This window comes from Colletotrichum truncatum (assembly GCF_014235925.2).
Source record: "Colletotrichum truncatum strain CMES1059 chromosome Unknown Contig_0017, whole genome shotgun sequence".
NCBI lineage: Eukaryota > Fungi > Ascomycota > Sordariomycetes > Glomerellales > Glomerellaceae > Colletotrichum > Colletotrichum truncatum.
Genome location: NW_027222414.1, coordinates 162,737 through 182,770, shown reverse-complemented (window position 1 = coordinate 182,770; position 20,034 = coordinate 162,737). Strand labels below are relative to the sequence as shown.

Genomic DNA, 20,034 nt, shown 5'->3' with positions numbered 1-20,034 from the left:
TCCTGACAGGGCTGCCCCCGCTTCCGCCCACGTCGATTCCAGCATTAGTGCTCTGCCGCCCTGCCACTAGTTTCATCGGATCTATCAATGTGTGTGGCACCCCAGAATCTTGCTAGGCGCACTCCCGCCACCCAGAAATTGGGAGGAGGAGTGTATGCATCATCCATCCCTCGCCGCACAATTAGGTACTTACGGTCTACTTCGCATCCAAATAACTGTCGGTGTGTTGGCTCCCGTGAAAACCGCCCGCCGACGGCCACATAGACAGCATCATCGTGTGTATGCCATCCAATATTTTCTTTTCCCTTGATTCGATCATGCACACGTTCCGAAACGTGAGTGGCTGGCATCCAACATCAGGCCATCTACAAGGAACCATGACCATGACTCGACATTCCTGGTCGAAGGTTTCTACGCAGGTGCAGCTCGCAATCCCACCAACCCTTCGGAGCTGACATCAACATCGTCTCAAGCTTATGGTGGGACTGCCAACAGGAGCAGAATGGTCTGCATATGCCCCCGCCCTACGAGTGTCATCCCGAGTTCCCATCGGAAAAGGAGGTGGCTGCTTGTCAATTGGTGACGCCTTCCAAGGACGGCATAGTGAATGGAGAGATTACCCACCCACGGGAACACCACGGCTTCTACATCGCAGAGATGCGTTCTTCCATCCAATTGCTTGTGACCCGGAGTCACTAACCAAAAGAAGGACGGTTCTAGCCCTCGTTTTCTATCGGTTGAATGTGAAGGCCTAACCAGGTTCACGCATGCAGTGGTCGGCTACGGGATGCCCAAATCTCGCCCGAGAAACCTCCGTCTCCGGCCCATGGCGGGACTGCCGAGGGTCCGTCTGCGCCCACCAAGATACAGCTGGCCCTTGAATCCCTGAAGTAGCCTGTAAGATTCCGCCGATTCATCGTTGCATACACAGCTTCTTTTCCGTGAGTTAGAAAAGAACGACTAATAAGGTTAGCGCCAGAAAATGTCACACCAGGTGCTTCTTCACAGCAAGCAGTATTGCCCGCCGTCAACCCCTTGATGCAGCCTCTACGAGCTGGGGCCCTGCGAATCTCACGCCTGCGCGGTTTTCATTTGTGATATCGCCAGTATGGTCGATTGCGCCAGCAAATGGAACTCGCATGAGATCCCAAATGCCAGTCAGCAGAAACAGTAGCCAATGCGCATTTGCAGTTCAGCCATTGACCCGAGAACGGAGGCATACAGTCCTTGATTCTCTCGATCACCCACTTATTCATCCATACTCTAATGGAATCGTCTTGACATGGCCTCGGCCTGGCGATCGGGGACAGCAGCTGCCCGACCAAGTCTTCCCTTAGCCCACCCGTAACTGAAATATCGACGAAAACCCCACTGCTTGAATGAGACGTAAGCCCAATCACCGCAAACATGGCTCTCTTTGGCAGACACAGAGAAATCCTCTTTGACAAATATGGAGAAGCACTCTTTTACTTTTTTGCTACCCTTTGTGTCCTGTTGAACTCTCTACCCTTGGTGTTGAGCTTCTTTATTGTTAGCGCTTTGTCAATGCAGGCAACATTAACGCTATCTGAGCAATGCCAAAAAATCTTATTACAGTATTATCCTCTGGTTCTAGACTCTGCTGCCCATGGCGCTATATTGACGGGACTACGGCAGGAAGAAGAAGGCGTGGAGGCACGTGCTATTCGAAAATCCGATTCATTATCTGCTATAACAAAAAACCTTTTGCTGAAGGTTATGCCTATTTGGTTTACAGCTACTGCAATCTTCAAGCAACTTTGTCGTTCCCTTATCGTAGCTATTCTACTCAGCTCCTTTGTTCTGCTCTTGATCGGTGGCAATTGGATGATTTTCCTGTATCAACCTTCTGTCGAGGCTCAGGATGCGAAATCAGCGAGAGATGATTCTTTGTATGTCAAATGTTCTCACAATTTATCGGTGTCTGCAAACTAAATAAACGAACACAGAGAAGCGTTTGGAGCGAACCGAAATGATTATAATGGACTTCCAGTGTCTGAAGATTTCAGGAAGAAAATGCAAGAAATCCGCACCACGGTGCTTGACCTTTACGACACTCGGAAGGAACCCGTTATCAAAGAACACCTGCAAATAATCAAGGATGACGTGGAAAAACTACTTTGCGAATTGGAACAAGACAAGTATTCAATCAAACTATCCTTTCAGAAGCAGTTACTGACAAACCCAATAGCGGATTAGAGTCAAGCACGATTCAACAAAACAACTGGACAGACTTAAACAACATATACCCAAGAATGCTTTCCAACCACAATGAGTATATAAGATCATTTCTAAGGAAGATAACCATCCACAATTGGATATTGTTGGTTCAGATGGTTTTGATGATGGGGTTGTTTTATTTCCTGAGAGGCCAGCATGTGACAACGGTCCAGTTGTGTGGACGGCTTGCTCATCAAGTTTCCTCACTTGATGATGGATTGGAGAAAATAGTTCAAAGCTATCCCAAATCCATGAGAATTATAAAGGTCATGAAGAGGATCAAAGGAGTTCGGTGGCACTTGAAAAGAGCTGTTCAGACCGTGTTTCGCCAACTGTTACATGAAGAGAAAGATGAGAGAGTAAGTTGAACAGTATCAAGTGTTCAAAACCTAGGGCTGACGAAATGAAGCTTGTCGCAACTGAAGGGCGCAGCCTCGATTATGGAACAATCATGGGATCGGCGGCCACTCCCTCCGGTACGATCGGTCGAGCGACCGTGGGGGAGGAGCCATCAATACAACCCCCGGGGGAGTCGGAACAAGGAACTCCTTCCCCAGGGAAACCGATTCCAGAACTTCTTGACAAACTTCTACGGCACCTGTCCCCCTCTGCATTCCGCCGTCTTGGGGACAAATTATTTCACCCCAGGTGTAGGACACGTTGATTTCAAAAAGATAGGCGACAGATTGATTTCTCTGTCTTATCGATCACTCTCTCCCTTCCTTTGATGGCAATCGTGGGAGGGTATCTCAAGTCGCATGGGGTGGAGTATTATTGGCAGCCAGATTCACTTACGCGCTCTTAAGAGACAGAACGAGGCTAAATTTCATGAGAGGTATGCACAGCCGGCAACGGAGAATCAAATGTGACGAAACTCGACCAGCTTGTGAGAGGGCTTCTACATGCATTGCAGAATTTAGCTTACGATATAGGCCGTGATACGCGAAAAGGCGAATTTTCTGTGGTTACATGGCAGTCGGGATACCGCGAGAACCCACGCATTCTGTCGCGGGTCCCGGATCAGACTGAGGAGCTACCAAGCCTTCAACTATTCGAAAGCACTACCTATCCCCGGGCAGTTCACCTCATAATATCGGCGGACTTTCGCTAGGACGTGATTAAACACTACGTGGCATCTCCGGCAAAGGAACCACCACTCCATATGAAAGTGCTCTGACTTCAGACAAGGGTAGCGAAGGAGACTTCAAAGCCGAAAACAACGCCTTTGTCTTTACACCAGAACAGTTGAATAAGCTGTTCAACCCCAAAAGTCTTTCAATCTACTGTGCTTTAGAAGTGTTAGCTGGTATTGGGCAGGGTTTTCGCAGTGACGGAAAGTCGGGGTTGAGCTTGGACGAGGTGCATCCCGACGGCTACGTTTCTTTCAGCGACGTCGCCGTCGGCCTTTACCAGACAGTGGGCTTGCCTCACGCACCTAACGATTACAGTAATGAAAGACAATTCATCAAACTGAACCGCAAGAAGAGGACCGCGATAACAAGGTTATACAATCAGGAAAAGACTGTCGAGATTTTCATCCACAATATTCTGGTCGGAGACGTTATCCATCCTGAGCCTGGTGGAGAGTCCGAGATTATCAAGACGCGGAATGTTCATGACATTCTTAAGGCAATTCAAAACGGCGAAGACCCCAAGAAGCTAGGCCCATTCATCGGGGTTCTGCGAGGTTCCGCATCGGCATAAATGCGTATACACGGACAACAACCAATATATTCACATATCGAACAATGCGACGCCTTAACGCCAAAAGTCTAGATCTTCATCAAGTCTCACAGCCTTACATTCTAGTCAGTAATGTTCAAGATCCTTCCAGCCCAGTCCAACCTTCCTGAATAATGGCAGCCAGCGCTTCAGCGCCTTGTTCTATGTCCCCCAAGCCATTCGACAGCTTTGCCTTAACTTCGTTAACCTCAGCATATGAAAGTGCAGCCACGAACGGATCGATCCCAGAGAGGATGCAGTGTAAACATGTCGTTAAGCTGAAATAATCTCTATTCAAGTCGTTCTTGTAGTCTGGGTGGGAGTTGTTGATAGCCGATCCGAAGTCGAAAATTATCGGAACTCGATGTCTCCACTGTGGTGGCGGGCATTGTAGCGGCAAGTGTCGCGGTTCCTTGTCGAGATCACGAAGATTGAGACAGTGATGACGATGAAGACCGATAGAGGAAGCTCGAGACAGAACTATACCAGCTAATAACTTCCGTGGAAGGGCTGGGCGCCAATCCGATGGAGAGGGACGTCTGGCTTTATGCTTCCAAGTTGTTGGCTCTCACGGCGAGCGTCACAGGAATGAATAGAGGTAAGGATATCCAGAAAAGCGCAAATGACACCAAAAAGGCAGTACGGTTGGCTTCCATGTCAACCCCAAGTAGATATGATTGAAATGTTTATTCCAGTTTTGGACTCAATGTCTATCTTCTCTCGCTCCTAATCGAAGTCCTTGCCAGTCATTTGTGAGTCAACAAACTCAACATTTTGGGCCATCCGTTCGGAGTTGTCGTGGATTGGGGTCACTGTTTCGACTGCCACAGTCGGTGCAGAGGCCAGGCCATGCCATTACATCGTGCTTAGGCTTCGGCCCTTTGCAGCTTTTGCCAATATTCGGACACCAATTGATGTTGTGAAAGCCGTGGTGGCCGCATTCGAATGCTTTGTCGATTTGAGTGCACATTCTTGAGAGGTTGTTTCTTATAAACACAGGTATTTTTTCCTTCTGTCTTTTGACAGGTTTCTTTCTACATTCTATGTTAGCATGTCTTGTTTGTTGTCCATCTTTACTGCTATTATTAGGCGTACCAAATATATTGGGTGCCTGGGCAACCTCAATTTGTTGTTTGCGGCGTTCGACTTGGAACCAAGTTGGGATTACCCTCTTAATCACAGCTCATTGACTTCACAGCAATCCATCCCTTCGTCGACCTGCAGCATGGTGGCATCGCATCTGCTGAAGCACCCATCCGCCCCAATAGGTTATCACGACGAAGTCAGGGACGCTCTGGTTCGGACGACGCACGGATTCGCGTTGCATCAGCGACTTGGGGGCGTTCGCGAGTAAAAGCCCCACCAGGCGGTGGCTTGCGGGTTCTGGAAGGCACATAACATAACCTAGTCACACTCAGGTCTCGCCCACACCCCCAAACGACAGATCACAAACAGCGCGCAAAGAAATCCTGGGCTTGGAGGCTGGTTCAGCGCAGGAAAAACCCCTGCATTAGATGCTTGCCCTGTTTAACGAAGGCTGGTCTCCTGCTCCTAGCGCACGAAAAGCAACTTCACCCCTATCGCGATCCGCGGGGGTTATCTAATGCACCAACAGGGCTGGCATTTAGCAACAAGACGCTGCAAGTAAGTGGGTGCTTAAATCGTTGGAATAAACTTGGGGGGGCCACTGTTGAGAAGCTTGTACCTGAAGGGCTAGCGACCCCGACAACCCATGATAGAAAATCTGGTCATTCCGATAGATGGCGTTCCCATTCATCATGAGTGGTAATATGCTGAAAATCCCAGAAAAAAGACTAACATAGATTGCGATTGATAGCATCGAGCATCAGGTGGGGACTACCCTCTTAACCCCAACTCAACTGACTTCATAGCAAATCATCCCTCCAGACTGTGAGCTGGACATATTTGCTTATTCTTCGTCGACCTGCAGCATGGTGGCATCGCATCTGCTGAAGCTCCCATCCGCCCGAATGGGTTATCACGACGAAGTCAGTGACGCTCTGGTTCGGATGACGCACGGATACAGGCTGCACCAGGCACGTGGGGGCGTTCGTAAATAAAGGCGCCACCAGGCGGTTGCTCGCGGGTTCAGCGCAGGAAGAACCCCTGCATTAGATGCTTGCCCTGTTCGACGAAGGCTGGTCTTCTGCTCCTGGCGCACGAAAAGCAACTTCACCCCTATCGCGATCCGCGGGGGCTATCTAATGCACCGACAGGGCTGGCTTTTAGCAACAAGACGCTGCAAGTACGCCAAGCGCACGCCTCTGTTCGATCGAGTGTCTGCCCAGCATGCAGGTTAACGGAAATGAATTGCGATCTGGCAGCAGGGTTGTCTCTCCGCGGGTTTCCGGGGAAGCAAGTCCCTTCGCCGCCGAGAGACCACGTATTTGACGAGTCGCGCACTGTGATCTGTTGTCGCTCTCGCCGACGAAGCACCTAACTGGCTTGCGTCATCTGCAACCCCAAATTTCGACTCGATTACATCACACTATGGCTGCCGTTGCGGAGAGCATTAGATAGGGTTGATGTAATATATGGTGTTTGCTTATCCTTATTTTCCTATGTTGGTGATGCTATGAGTTTGGAAGGGAAGGCCGCAAATATGGCAAAAAATCTAATGCCTTTGAAAGAGCAGGTTTTGACCGGTCAGAAAAAGATGTGGCTAGTTTCCAAGGATGTGAGGATTTAGCATTCAATTGGTTACGTCCTGAAGGGTTAGCGAAACTTGCGCCGCACCGACAAACCAATTACCTTGACCTGGGTTGAATTCCAGCTCGGTTACGGTCGCTCTTCGCTTGCAGCTCCATCGAGAGCGGGGCTCGGCTAATGGTCGATGCGTACAAATGTTTATCCGTATCACTCCACTCCGTATGGGGTGAGCAGATCTCACGTGACGCTTGCGTGAAGGTGCAATGAGGGATCATGCGCCCGCCAATTTGTCCGTGAAATGGTCTGCCAAATTGTCTGTCACTTTGACTGTCATTTTGACACATAAGTTTTCCCCTTTCTGTTACCTTGCGCATCGTTTTCTCTCCACCTTTCGCGCAATGACTAAATCCGCACCTGGCGACCAAACTTTCTCCCCTGAAGATTATTGGTCACTGTTTGCCCATCGTTTACCCGTCGTTTTGCCAGTGATTAACGTTCAACTGGCTGCTCAACAGTGCTAACAAGCATAGCTGCCAACATAAGGACGGTTGGGTTTCACGTGAAGTTGATTTGAGGCGAACATGCTGATTCTGAATTTTGTCTAGCTCTGCTTGCATTCAGGATCTGCGTCATCTTGGTTCATGTTAGCCTTGTTGGTAAAGCTGCGTAAGTTACTGAGGTCGCGCTTGCTTGAGCGTTGGGTCAGTTATCATGTTGTGGACATGGGCTTCTTGTGCGCGGAAACTGTAGCATTTGAGGATGGATCATGTCCTGAAAAGTGATGGGTGAGTGGAAATGGGAAAGTTACCAAGAAAACATAGAATGCAGATTGACGAGCAAAGCCTAAATCCCATACTGCAGCGCCTATAGGGAGTTGTTCATCCTGGTCTCCTCCAACCCATTGACGCCGACATGCTGGTTTCTAGTCTCCCAATGGCCCACCTAAAACACGCAACGATGATCGCAAGAGTTCGCAAGAGCACCTTTTAGTATGATACTAAACTCGACAAGGCAATCCCATGATCGGACATGCTCGCAACATGCGGGTCCGCGTAACACGATTGCACCCGCCATAGCAGAGTCGCACTGCACCTTGCCAATTGAGAGACCACTGCCTCGCTGTACTCCACACGGTGCCTGTTATCACGTCTTCCGGCAAAGCACCCCGGCTCTACGTCTATTCGAGTCAGTACATGCCCCCTGGCAAGGGCTGATGAGTAGGGATAGGTTTGATGAGAACCTCAGCGATGACAAAGGCACCAGGTAACGCGGGCTAATTGATTGTCCCGATCACATCCAATCTTGACCTGAGAAGTTTCAAGCCAATCAAATTGGTGCTCATCGGCCACGCCTCCTCACATCCTCTTGGCGTCTGTCAGGTCCTAGCCACACCAGATATGGAGACTGATCTCTTGCGAATGGACACTTTGCAGATGTCGTTCCCAAACACATCGTGCGCGCACCATATCCTGTCAACAAACAGATTGCTTTTGCGGATGACTTCAGATTCAGCGAAATATCAATTGATTCTCAGCGAGTTCCAAAAAGTTTTGTCTGCAAAGCGACAAGTCAACAAAGCGCCAGACGGCCTTGGTGATAACCAACCGGTGATTAGCCTGGACGACAAAGTCTCGAAGGCTCTCCGCGCCAAGGGGTTCAACCTTTGGCTCGCAGGTGTCCTTGCTTCTACGAACCCTGACGTAGGGAAGGCCCTTAATGACCTAGAAGTCGATGTACTAGAAAGACTTGTAATCGAGCTGTCTAGCATCACACCTGATGAATCGTTTCAAAAAGTTGTAGATCACACTTTTAAAACTTCGAGACGTGCGTCTAGACGAATATGTGAGTTCATCACTTCTTGATTTTGCCATTAACTAACTTTCAAGCTTGGTTATCTAGCATTGGCATTCGCCCCGATGAACACTTGCAGCCACATCGACGACTCAAACGTCAAAGGATCACAGCCCCGACAACCTACTCATCTGACCACAATAGCGACGATCTTATGAGTGACGAAGATGGCTCTCGAGCCTTTGCACATCAGGGCACCATTCTAGGAGACGATACATTGACTAATTCCAACGGAGACTACGGTTCGGCGATCATTGGTAACGATCAACTACACCAGTGGCACGTATATACATGGCCGAACGCGAAAAATCTTCCGTACGTCTTCCCCGATTACCTGTGTCGCAATATCATCAGGCAGGACAACAAGGCCGCTGTGAGCTTAAAATTCGGCCCCCCGGATCAGTGCCATATTACAGTCGATATCCAGTCAAGTGCAATCCAGCATGTTGCTATGCGCCTCTTTGAAATCCATATTGAGGATATCGACGAGCAACGTATTGTATTCATCAATGAAGGTCAGACTATGGTGCTGGGAGGCCCGTTTATTCTTAGGGGAGTAGGAAATCTGTTTGCAAATGATGTGATGGGCAATATGAGTGTTAACGCTCTAATGGGAAGTATAATCGGTGGCGGGTTTCAAAGAAGCCCAAAACGCAACGAGGAGATCAACAGAGGTGTCTCGCGATCAGAATGCGTGACTTTTGAAGTGGTGGAGTTCGGCAATGCCAACCATCATAGTCGCCTTGACGTCATCGTGGATGTAGAGACGCTGAGTGCGATTCGAGACATGCTCTGGTCACCTGTAAGATAATACTAGCAGTCTCATGCTTTCCTCAATTGACCGCCAGTCAAGTAAACATGCCATCCATCCTTCAACTTCAATTGTCCGCTTCCTCTCATCTCCTTCCATTCTTCGTCTTTAGACACCTTGTAGTATGCCTTAGAATCCTTCCAGTATAGCTTTTCTTGGCCCTTGTAGACGCCTGCCATTATATCAGTGGCGATCTGCCATGCTGTATCGTCAAGGGGTTCGCTTGGGTCCTGAAGAACTGTCAGTGGGAACGCGTGCAATTGGGATAAGGGATGCTTACTGTGGACATGACGTTTGAATTCAAGACTCAACAGTGTCGTATAGTGGCCGGCCATCAGCGTGTCATTGTTAGAAAAGTAAAAGTGGTGGCTGTAGACAAGACACCCACGCGTGGCAGCAACGGCGATGTCTCGTTTGAGCCCAATATGTCCAAAGTCTAGGGGAGTTGCCCCGCGTCACTGACTGTGAGGGTGGTACTGACAGCCGAACACGTGGCGGCGTCTGTCATGTTTCTGAGAGGTGTGGAGGCCTCTAGCAAATCATTTTGCTCGCACAGACAGGCTGCCGCGGACAAACCAAAGCCCCGCTCTGGGTCCACGGGCATGTTTACGACTCTGTTCGTGTCCTAAGCGAATCCTTCCCTGTCTTCGGCGCATTCGGCGCTACCAAGGTCTGCTCACATATCATTCATCTATCCGTGCTGCTTTGCCCCGGACATGTACCATATCTGGTGTGCAGATAATCCTAGCACTCATTTATCCGTGCCAACTTGCCCCGGACACATTTGAGGACAACGCCAGCATTCATCTGTCCGTGCTGCGTTGCCCCGGACATACACCATATCTAGTGTGCAGATTAATCCTAGCACTCATTTATCCGTGCCAACTTGCCCCGGACACATTTGAGGATAACGCTAGCATTCATCTATCCATGCACTACTTTGTGGTACTGGGCTTAGTTTGTAGGCACCATCCATTCCTGTCTCTGAATAATTGGTGCCTGTATTCCAGCTTAGGTCTGAGGACACATCCCGCAGATGAGGGTCCGAGCAGATGATCGTAGCTGATTGTGCGTCGGTTATGCACTTATCCGCGTAACTGACGGTGTTTCGTTTCAAACTAAGCACCAAGCGACCCGCCCTAGCTATGTAGGCGTTTTCTTCGTCCGACAGTCGACGTTGGCAATGTCAGCAAACTGTATCGCAATTTTCGTTTGCTCACAGACAGTCTATGTAGCCAAGATCACAGAAGGATCGGTAGCTGAAATGGACTCATTGACAAGGTCTTGGGACGCTTCCATAGCCGTAGTTAGGTTCATGTGGCTGTAGGCAGCAAGCACTATCACTCAATTTGACATGGAAACTCACTCGGTTATCCAGATGTCTATCTTCCCCTGATGATCCTTGACGGTTCTTCTGTTCTTCCCTTCTGGTCACCCTGACTTGCAAGGTGAACACCATGGCTGACATGGTCGCATAATGGGCCTGTCCGGAGGCTGTCTTCCCTTGAGATGCTAGCCAACCTCCGGACATCAGCGGTCAGCAATCCCAACTAGAACAACTTCATGGGCGATGCTGCCAGTCTTTGTTTGTTCTGGACTCCTACGTCCAGGCTGCATGTCCAAATTTACAACTGTACGAAGGCCCCGGATGTGAAGCTTTGCTCCGGTTGGGACGCGAAGCTGGTTGCTGCATAAGCCCTTCATAAGTTCAGTCAATCCGCAACAACTCAGGTCATTGGTACTGCCGAGAAGAGCATGTTGAGGTGCACTAGGTCCCAAGAAGTCATCATGAGAGGCTGGCCCGCGATAACGGGTCTCTTCGACAAGGGCTCAAAGAATTGTATGGGAAAGAACACCGCCATCTGATCCGACTTGATATCCCCGTCTTTTCGGCCTTGATGTCACGCCTTGCTTGGATATTGATGCATACGCCTTGCTTGGATATTGATGCATGCGCCAGACGTCTTGCATTGCCACAGCCCAGTCGACCAAGACGGTGGCCGCAATATGTGCCTCTGAGATCAATCTATATTTATTTAGAGTCTGTTACCCAAAACAGAGTACGATTAACTCGTGGATTGCCAGTAGAATTCTTAAAGAAATTCTGTTCCAACACAATATTGATTTAAAGATTCCTCAAGTGGTCACTGAGAGCTCTTCTGCACTGGAAGACAGCTTCAACTTACCTAGACCACAAGTTTTCAATTAAAACACGTCTTTGTGTAGTTAATCCCAGAACCTCGTTCCTGATGGCCGCATAACTGGCCACCTGCAATAGCGCATGAGAACCATGAAGATGATCAACTTGAGAATGCCCGCGGACGCAACAATCCGGGCGTCCAACAGCCGAGAAACCTTCCTGGCGATGCCATTGTGACCCCTTTTCGGCCAACTCCACGGCTGAGCACGTCAACTTCAGACCTCCTCTGCCTCTAACTGCATGCATAAGGCGATGAACGCACGAACGACTGGGGTAGGAACTTCTGCCCTCCTGGAAGGTGGACTACTTGATGCATATGCCCCTGACGTGTTCAAGGCTTGCCAATGATGAACAGAAAGCTGCAGTTGTGGGCGTCGATATGGGTAAGAAAGACAAGTTGGTGTGTATCAGCTGGGCGTGAAGCCGTTTACATGGAGAGCTAACCTGCGATGACGGTCACTCTGTACGTAGAGAGCAAGGATATGTCAATACATGTGAACGAACGCCGCCATCTGATCCGACTTGAAGTGACGACGCCTTGCTCGGGATGTTGATGCATGTGCCAGAGGTCCTGCATTGTCATGGCCGAATGGGCCGTGACAATGGCCGCAATATGTTCCTCTCTGGTCTTCAACGACCCAGCTCGACTTGATAGATTATGAAGGGAGTCTGCTGAATTTCAAGTGAGAAGGAAATACTATATATATGGGTTTTTTTCGTCGTCTTTCAGCTGACATGGAGGTCTTGAGATCATACTCAGCGCAAATCGTCTTTCTCTAAAATCAGATTCCGTTCCAAAAGAAATATCAGTGACTTGTCGTTACAAAGCTCCGAATCAATCAGCATCATGCCGGATAGCTCAAGCCACCCAGCAACTTCTGACGGGGCGGATACATCCAATGACCCGTACAAGCGAGACATGCCCAAGCAAGAATATGACGCCATGTGTATGGGCAGTATAACAGTACGGTGTCTCTTTTGCTGTGGTCGTCCTTTATTGACTTGTCTGTAGTCTACGAACCCACCATCCGCAGAAAATGCGCCAGAAAAATGATCCCACACAATTCTCATGATACTCGAAATAGTTCGGAAGCGGTACGGTTGCTCAACTGGTATGAAGGAGGCCTTAAGAAATTGAAAGAATCTGAACGCAAATTGGCCTTAGTCATCCCGTCTTGTTACATTAATCTCATTGAATAAACGTATACAACAACTTTTACAGGAAACAAGACCGGTGCGTGGCTGGTCTCTTTGAACTTGCCGGATAAATAGATTATTGATTGATCATTCCTATATGCGGTTTTAGCCACCACTTTAAGAAGCAATCATGCATAATTAGCGGGGTATCGCAGATAACCCAGGTAGGTTTAGTGAAGATATCAGGAGAGTGGTTCGGGTAGGGTATAGTATTATCCGATCATTGACCATGGCCCACTTCTTCTGCCAATGCGGTCTTTTACACCCATAACACAGCAATGACTTCTTACTTCGCCTGATATCTCGAGCTTGTACTATCTCCATCAGCCATTACATTTCTCTCCTCTACCGCGCTGCGAGCTGTCCTCTTCGGCACTGCCTGCCGACCACCTTCATCCGGCATGCCCGCCCTTGGGCTCCCCGAGAAGTCGACCCCTCAGCGATGCTCAGAGCGTTTGCGAACCGAAGTAATCTCGATGGGTCATCATGCCATACGGTGCACCGCACACACATGATGTCGTATACTCCAGTACTGGCTTGCAGAACCGAGCCGCTCGCGTTTGTTGGAAACTTGTGCGGGAGGACAACATAATGGAAGTGGACGGGGCCCCACAACTATACAAGTACATGGATAGGGAAGAGCACGTGGAGCTGGTGCGGGATATCCTTAGTTTCAAGGACATCAATGAAATCGACTCTGTCCTCTTAAACAACGACAACTCAGGTCCCTATACGGATAGTGCCGATAGTTCGGACCCCGACGATTCGGGCTTGCCAAGAGGTACCATCTCCCATCGCATCAGGAAGTTAATACAGCGGGCTGGCTGGTACGTGCCCCGAGATACTAGCCAGAACAAACCTTTCTTGCTCTTCCTTGAGTCTGGGATACAGTGGTTTCCAGAAAAACAGATGGCCATAATAGTATTACTTGAGGTGAAAGACAAAGCGGAGACAGTTATCGAAATTCTTGCCCGGAATGAACAAGTCATGCATAGAATCACTCTCTACGTCGGGTGTATCTTCATAATTTATGGACCCTATGGGTGGCGTTCACAGAGTGACGAGGTCTCATTTCTCTTGTTATACTATGACATTATAAGAAGGACAACGGCAGAGGCAAACCCTTCTACTAGAGAGCTATAATGGAGATCAAAGAGATTTATAGTACACATCTCATTCTCATGTGCTTGTACTCCAACGACTCGCAATCGCGTTTGTAGGGATCATTGTGTGGAACACAAAGCCGAGAAGAGTGTTGGAACGGTTCGGTTCCGATCAGCATGATGTCGGAAGATGGCATCATGTCTGAGTGCCCTCGCCAGGGCGGCGAACCCATCTGATCAGGATAGACCATGCCTGTCGACGTGGCCAGCTCGTACTGCTCAAAAGATGGCATCCACCAGCATGCCTTGGATTGCTGCTCATGGTAGCTTCCAGGAACGATGTTGACGCCGGTGTTGATGCCCGCCTGGGGTGCATGAGAGCCAACCTGGTGGTTGTGATTTGAAGGAAGTGCGCCGCTGCAAGCTGGCTGTACGAACTGTGAGGTTGTGTTCTCTCTGTTCGCTTCCCAATGCCTTGTCACCATGGGTTGCTGCTCATGGATAGAAGTGGCTTGGCTTGTGCCGTTGGGCGAAAGGTTGCCAGAAAACGAAGCATTCACTTGATATGCCTCAACAGGATCCGGTTCGCCTCCAAATCCGTCGTCAATGGTTTGGGATGGAGGGTGACTATAACAGATGTCACTTGAGGACAAGCAAGTTCCAGTTACTAGGTTGTCCATTATTTGTTGGTCACTGAGTTGCACAGCGGAAGAGGAAGTTGCTGGTTTCGATCCTGTGGTTGGTAACGGCGCTTGCTGATCGTGTTGATTCAGGAACGGTAGGTGCAACAAACGCGTCCTGGAGCCCCCCGCAGCAGCACCTTCCTCCCCCCCATCGATGTTCATCGGGGTTAATCGTGAGAATCGAAGCCATCCGTGGAAGTCGGCTTTGGTAAAGTTTTCCACCTGAAAGACTTCGTTGACTTCATCGAAAGTGTCTTTACCATGCTGAAGAAATATACGAGCCCATATGACAAAGGGCAAATAGAAAGGAAGAGAGGCGTGAAGCTCATGCACAGGCGCGTCGAGCTCAGTGTCAGACGTTATTATTGACTTGATTTTCGCAAGCAAGTCAGCGGGATCAGCTCTTGACAATTTATCGTAGTTTGATACGCTCATCTTAGCTAAAAGGCTTATTAGCGACCGAAGGCAACACGTGTACGTTGAAGGGGTTTTACCATGGAGAAATAACTCAAATGCTCGGTGTTTATTATTTGGATACAGGTGCTCATATAGGTGGCCCATTTGCTTTGTAATCCTCGCCGGCACTTGGCGGTATTTCTGCAGTGTTTGGGGTTCGATCGTCTGAGAAAAGTAGACCTGTCGCATGACATTGTTGACATGCTCCGTTGTGGCACCACGTTTGAGCGCAACGCAGCACTCCCCCACGAATACCAGTGTTCTAAACTCAGAAAAGGTATTAAGTTGCTCGTTGTTATCATCCCTATCTCGCGTTGCTGTACCTACGGGACTTCGAAATAGGTGCGACCGCAGTGATGGCCGAGGCTCATAATATTCCGCTTGAAAACTAGTCGACATGATGTCGCTGAAGGCATTCCGTATGCCCTCTGCGTCCATCAGACCCGTGCGCTTCCTTATCTTCTGCCATTCTTGTTCGTCTCGGGGAAGTTCACCCAGAAACTTTTGGACTTGTGTACATGGCTTTCTTGCGGTCGGCGGCGGGATCGGTATGGGCGCAGCGTAGTTTGCTACTGTCACTACTTCGATATTGATCGATGATGGAGACCCGCTAATCGGAGGAGACGTTAGTGCGAGACCAGTACGACGGGAGACACCGTGTCGTGAGCGGGACGAGTTCGGGGAGAGCGGTTGCAGTTCGGTACAATAGGAACTGCGATTGCTTGGCTGATTTGGACGTGATGCGGTAGCCGCTTGCAATGCGCAGGACAGGCCTTTGATACGTGCCTCTAATTGTTCTATGCGTGTAATACACCACTTGTTGGTGCAAGGCTCCGGTTGATACAGGTTCATGGTGACGGAGTGGTGTGGGAAGTTGAGTTTGTGCCAGAATCACATCCCGCACGTCTATGAAGCGGTGTGTAAACAGAGAGCGGGAATCCGCCCATGGCATGGAGTCTCGCGCCTCGTCGCACCCCTGCTCTCGAGACCTTGCCCGCTCAAATTCCTTCTGGAAATGCAGGGAGTGTGGTTCGCCTCATTCGTTTTCGTTGGGTAGAAGGCCTTAGGTGAAATTGACTAAGCTATTTTCAGTGAGCGGATTTTCCGCTCCCTGAAAGTAGTCTAGCACTTGGTGCGGGTGAATGGTTGGCATACTAGTAGAGTGGACACAACGCTTAGACATTTATGGAGAGCGGATTTTCCGCTCTCCACAAATGGAATAGCCGCCTGGCATAGGACTGCAACTCCGAGGTGTGGTGAGAAACGTGCCGAATTGATTTCACCCTGCGGACAAGCAGCCAGCAGTGTGAAACAAATAATCTTTCACTGTGACCAGCGCGCCATCCGCGTTGCGCGATGACTTGCCGCTCTATGGATGACGCTTTCAAGTACCATCGGGCAACGAACGGCGTCGCAAAAGTTCTCATTCTCGCTGTGGCCTGGTACCTCGTCTGTCTTTTCGGGCCTAGCTCTAGCGTACATGTCCTGGCCGATATGTCTCACAGGTTTGGATCGCCCAGATGCGCATGCGTCTCTCGTCGGTGGACTCATCTTTTAAATTCGCCTACGAGGTTGCACCATGCATATACTTCGGGTCACCAATAAACATCCAGCTTGCAAGCTGCGAGGAGTTAAGCGTTGTATTAACTAGAGACACATGACAGCGGTATGATCTCTCTGCCGGTTCATAAATAGGCGAACCTCTACAACCGGGACGCTTTCACTGCAATTGAATTACAGTCATCGGCGTTTCTTCAGTGACTCGATGTGCAATTATACCCATCAAGAATTCCGCTGCACTCATAAGCGGTACATAGTGTCTAAGTGGTGTATCACCTATATCAAAACCCAACAAAGATGCCAACCATGCGTCACACATTTTGACTATCGCGGGAAGGAGGATTGCAGTGAATGCAAAACGCAACCGTCGGTTCCATGGGAGCACATGATCAGACGGTGAGTAACCCTTGAAGAATATCTGTGCCTGCCGGAGACTAACGAGAAATGCAGTTAAAACCCAGGGGGATTGTGGACATAGAGAGACTCAAATGTTGCGACTTTGTGAGAGGGATAACGCGGTGGGGTAGCGGAAGAGGTTATCGGCACCAACCTCTATTCCCCCTATAGTGTCTTCTTTAATTATAACCAACCGTACTGTGGGCTCGCTGCCAACTGAAGCTTTCTTCCAATAGCAGAGCGCCTAGGTATTGGTCGTTTAAAATTGCAACGGACATGGCCATTGTCAGTCTCCTGCCAAGAGACACGGTCACCTGCAGACTTTCGCAGCCACTATGTCGCCCCCCTGTGCTTATGAGGTACCTACCCTGATCTACATAGTAGGCAGCACAATTAGTGTCAGTCAGTCGGGCGAAGGTGCGCTTCGTCTAAATTAAGACGCAAGAACCCTCAGGAAGGCTCGTTCAGCGTCACCAGGTTGTGTTGGATGGGCTGCGCCAAGTGTTGAGGCCATCCCTGTTTTGTGGTTCAGTGAAATCCAAAGTCGATGTGACCTCAGAGAGCTTCCTAGGGATGCGGCACCCCAAATATCGTCGTAAGCTTGAGAATTATCGCATGCAGGACCCTATGCCCCTATGCCAACTCTCGATCGCTAATCTAAATCGGCGAAAATTACTGACGATCGGAAAACTCTGTCGGATTGAATTGAAGACATCACCTCCACTGGGTGTTTCCTTCGTTTATTCAGCTGTTTCAGCAGGGGAAAGGGTAGCCAACCTGGTCCTCTGTCAATTTATTCCATCATTCAGATCGATAGAATGACAACGCTCTTTTCTTCTTCAACTATTAGCAATCGAAGCAGCGCCTCAACTTTGGAGAAACCTCGGGGTGTAGGGTCTAAGACTAATGTCTGCTTCACCGGTGTGGATACATGTCGGTGTTTTGGTCGCTTCTCTATTGCTCTACGGGGGAGTGATACCTCTGGTTCATGATGACAATGTCTTTCAGCCCAAGACGTAACTCGCCAGGGATGCGATATGCAAACAGTATGTTTGACGACCTTATCCCAAAAGAAGCCGATTTTAGCTGTGATCGTAATTAGGAATACTTCGCAAAGCTCAAGGTAGGAGCGACTTACAGACTGATTGTACCCATATTGACTAGATGCAAGCAGTCGACCTCCAAGTACCCTAAAATGTGCGAATGGTGCCGACGGAACTACGCCTGTGGGCATCATTTTACTGGCGCTTAGGAGTGGTGTTACCGATACAGCCAAACCCAGAAACGTTGCAAGGTTGTGGTCACGCAAGTGGATTACGACTCATCGGCGTGCAAGACCTGTGTGAAGAAAGGAGTTAAGACCGAGGTTCCTTGGGAACACATGATCGATCGAACCAAATTTGATCCTAACAAAGACGAATAAATTCAAACTTTCGATACTAGATCACTTTCCAATTGCGCAAACACTGCTATATGTCCCCGCACGCCTGCTGAAACAGGCTTCGTTTGCCCCTGAGCCATTATAAAGTGCTTTTCACCAGCCGTACCTCGAATCTGAACCGGTCTGCTATATCATCCTCTGTTGAACTTCAGAGGCTATGCACAATGCTTTAAGTCGTGACTACGTTGGACTGCCGCGTGAGAACGAAGCTATCACTCTGACTTCGACAGGACGAAGATCCTCAGAATTTTCCTTAATAGCATACAGTTGCATAAATCGAATGAGTTCGGGCTGCTTGGAACGTCTGAGAAGACAGGACTAGCAGCTGTGGCCTGACCTAGTCGAAGGCTGTACGTTGCGTTCACGCCCCAACCGCACGCAATCTGCCCCTTTTCCCTGCCAAGGTAATCCAATCATTCTGGGGTTGCCGCACCAACTGAACCGTCAGAAAAGTAAGAACATCGTTCCGTCATTTGGCACAGGCAGCCAACCGCTCCGAAATCGCTAGTCGACTGGATTCCGATGCGACTCAAAGCGGAAGGGTTTCCTGCTGCAGCTCAACCTTGCAGAATTACCTGCAGGCATACCTCCTCACATGACTCTGGTGGATGCCCCTGGGAGCTAATCCGAACGCATGTGGGTAGAGTGTCCCGTGTCCGCCATGATAAAGCGAAAGCATTACGTGGCCATTTGATGTATCAACGGACAAAACTTCCTTTAGTGAAGCTAAACCCTATATTCCTGGTTCTGTGCAGACTGTCAAGGATGCAGGACGGGTTGGAGTAGAAGTGGTTGGAAATTGCCGCCGTAAAGGGAGTGTCGTAGAAATGGAAGACGCGACACATGTCTCTGGACACTTCGGGTCGACCGCGAGTGAGCCTACACAGGGTGTTTCCATCCAGTAACCTGGGGTTTAAAACTTCGAAGCACTGGATTATTGTTTGATTCAAACACACATAAGAGTTGCCCTTTTTCGACCACCAAAGACGATGCGCATTTGGGCTTGTCTGGCAGATTGGCCCACAACATATGGCCGCTTCCCCTGGCGATGCTCGTATTCAGGAAGCGACGATATGCCTGTGCCGAGTGAAAAAGCAGAGACGACTGACTCGCCTTGAAATATGCAGCTCGTCTAGTGTGAACAACACCAACACCCACGCGGGGCCCGATTGGCGTCTTGAAGTCCTAACTTTCCACCACGAGGCTCGCCACCTCCCCGTTCTGGATAGACAGAGGCAATATGAGCCGATTCACTTTGTCGGGGGCACCCAGTGAGGATGGTTCAGAATAACATGCACATCAGTGAGGGAGAAACCATAATGTAGCCCCTTTTCCGATAACCCCTGCCCAAAGCTTGCGAGACACAAGGCAACGTACCAGTGTCCTCCCAGTTTCCCCTCCCTGGAGGCGACGCGCCGAGAGCCATCCCTATCCGATGTCCAGCCGGAACGGTCGGAGAACCAACAGAGGACGCGAGCGGTTTCGGTGTTACGCAAGGCTAACTAACTGCGAGTGCAGAATCCATCTGCCCGCTAGCACACTTGAGGTGGGGTTTGTGGTGTGAAAATTTTCAACCCCTTTTTCCTGGCATGGAGATGAAGTACGACGACTTTAGATCATAAGACTAAATGTATCCAGGAACCCTTGGCTACACCGAACATGCCACAATGTCTCTTTGGTTATCTTGCCGCGGGGGACAGTGAAAA

At 49.5% G+C, this 20,034-nt stretch overlaps 3 protein-coding genes across 3 annotated transcripts; all 3 read left to right on the top strand.

The window, feature by feature from the left end:
- Positions 1 to 2,641: 2,641 nt before the first annotated feature.
- On the top strand, positions 2,642 to 3,942 carry CTRU02_215595 (plasma membrane calcium-transporting atpase 2; the record flags this gene model as incomplete). The annotated part of the gene is made up of 2 exons (XM_070206508.1): positions 2,642 to 2,714; positions 3,422 to 3,942. The coding sequence occupies 2 exons, from the start codon at positions 2,642 to 2,644 to the stop codon at positions 3,940 to 3,942; spliced, it is 594 nt and encodes a 197-aa protein (XP_070059808.1).
- Positions 3,943 to 16,842: 12,900 nt separating this feature from the next.
- On the top strand, positions 16,843 to 17,058 carry CTRU02_215594 (uncharacterized protein; the record flags this gene model as incomplete). The annotated part of the gene is made up of 2 exons (XM_036723714.1): positions 16,843 to 16,887; positions 16,942 to 17,058. The coding sequence occupies 2 exons, from the start codon at positions 16,843 to 16,845 to the stop codon at positions 17,056 to 17,058; spliced, it is 162 nt and encodes a 53-aa protein (XP_036584397.1).
- A 1,032-nt stretch (positions 17,059 to 18,090) lies between these two features.
- CTRU02_215593 (uncharacterized protein) lies at positions 18,091 to 18,246 on the top strand (the record flags this gene model as incomplete). Its single annotated transcript, XM_036723715.1, has 1 exon — positions 18,091 to 18,246. The coding sequence occupies one exon, from the start codon at positions 18,091 to 18,093 to the stop codon at positions 18,244 to 18,246; it is 156 nt and encodes a 51-aa protein (XP_036584398.1).
- Positions 18,247 to 20,034: the final 1,788 nt, after the last annotated feature.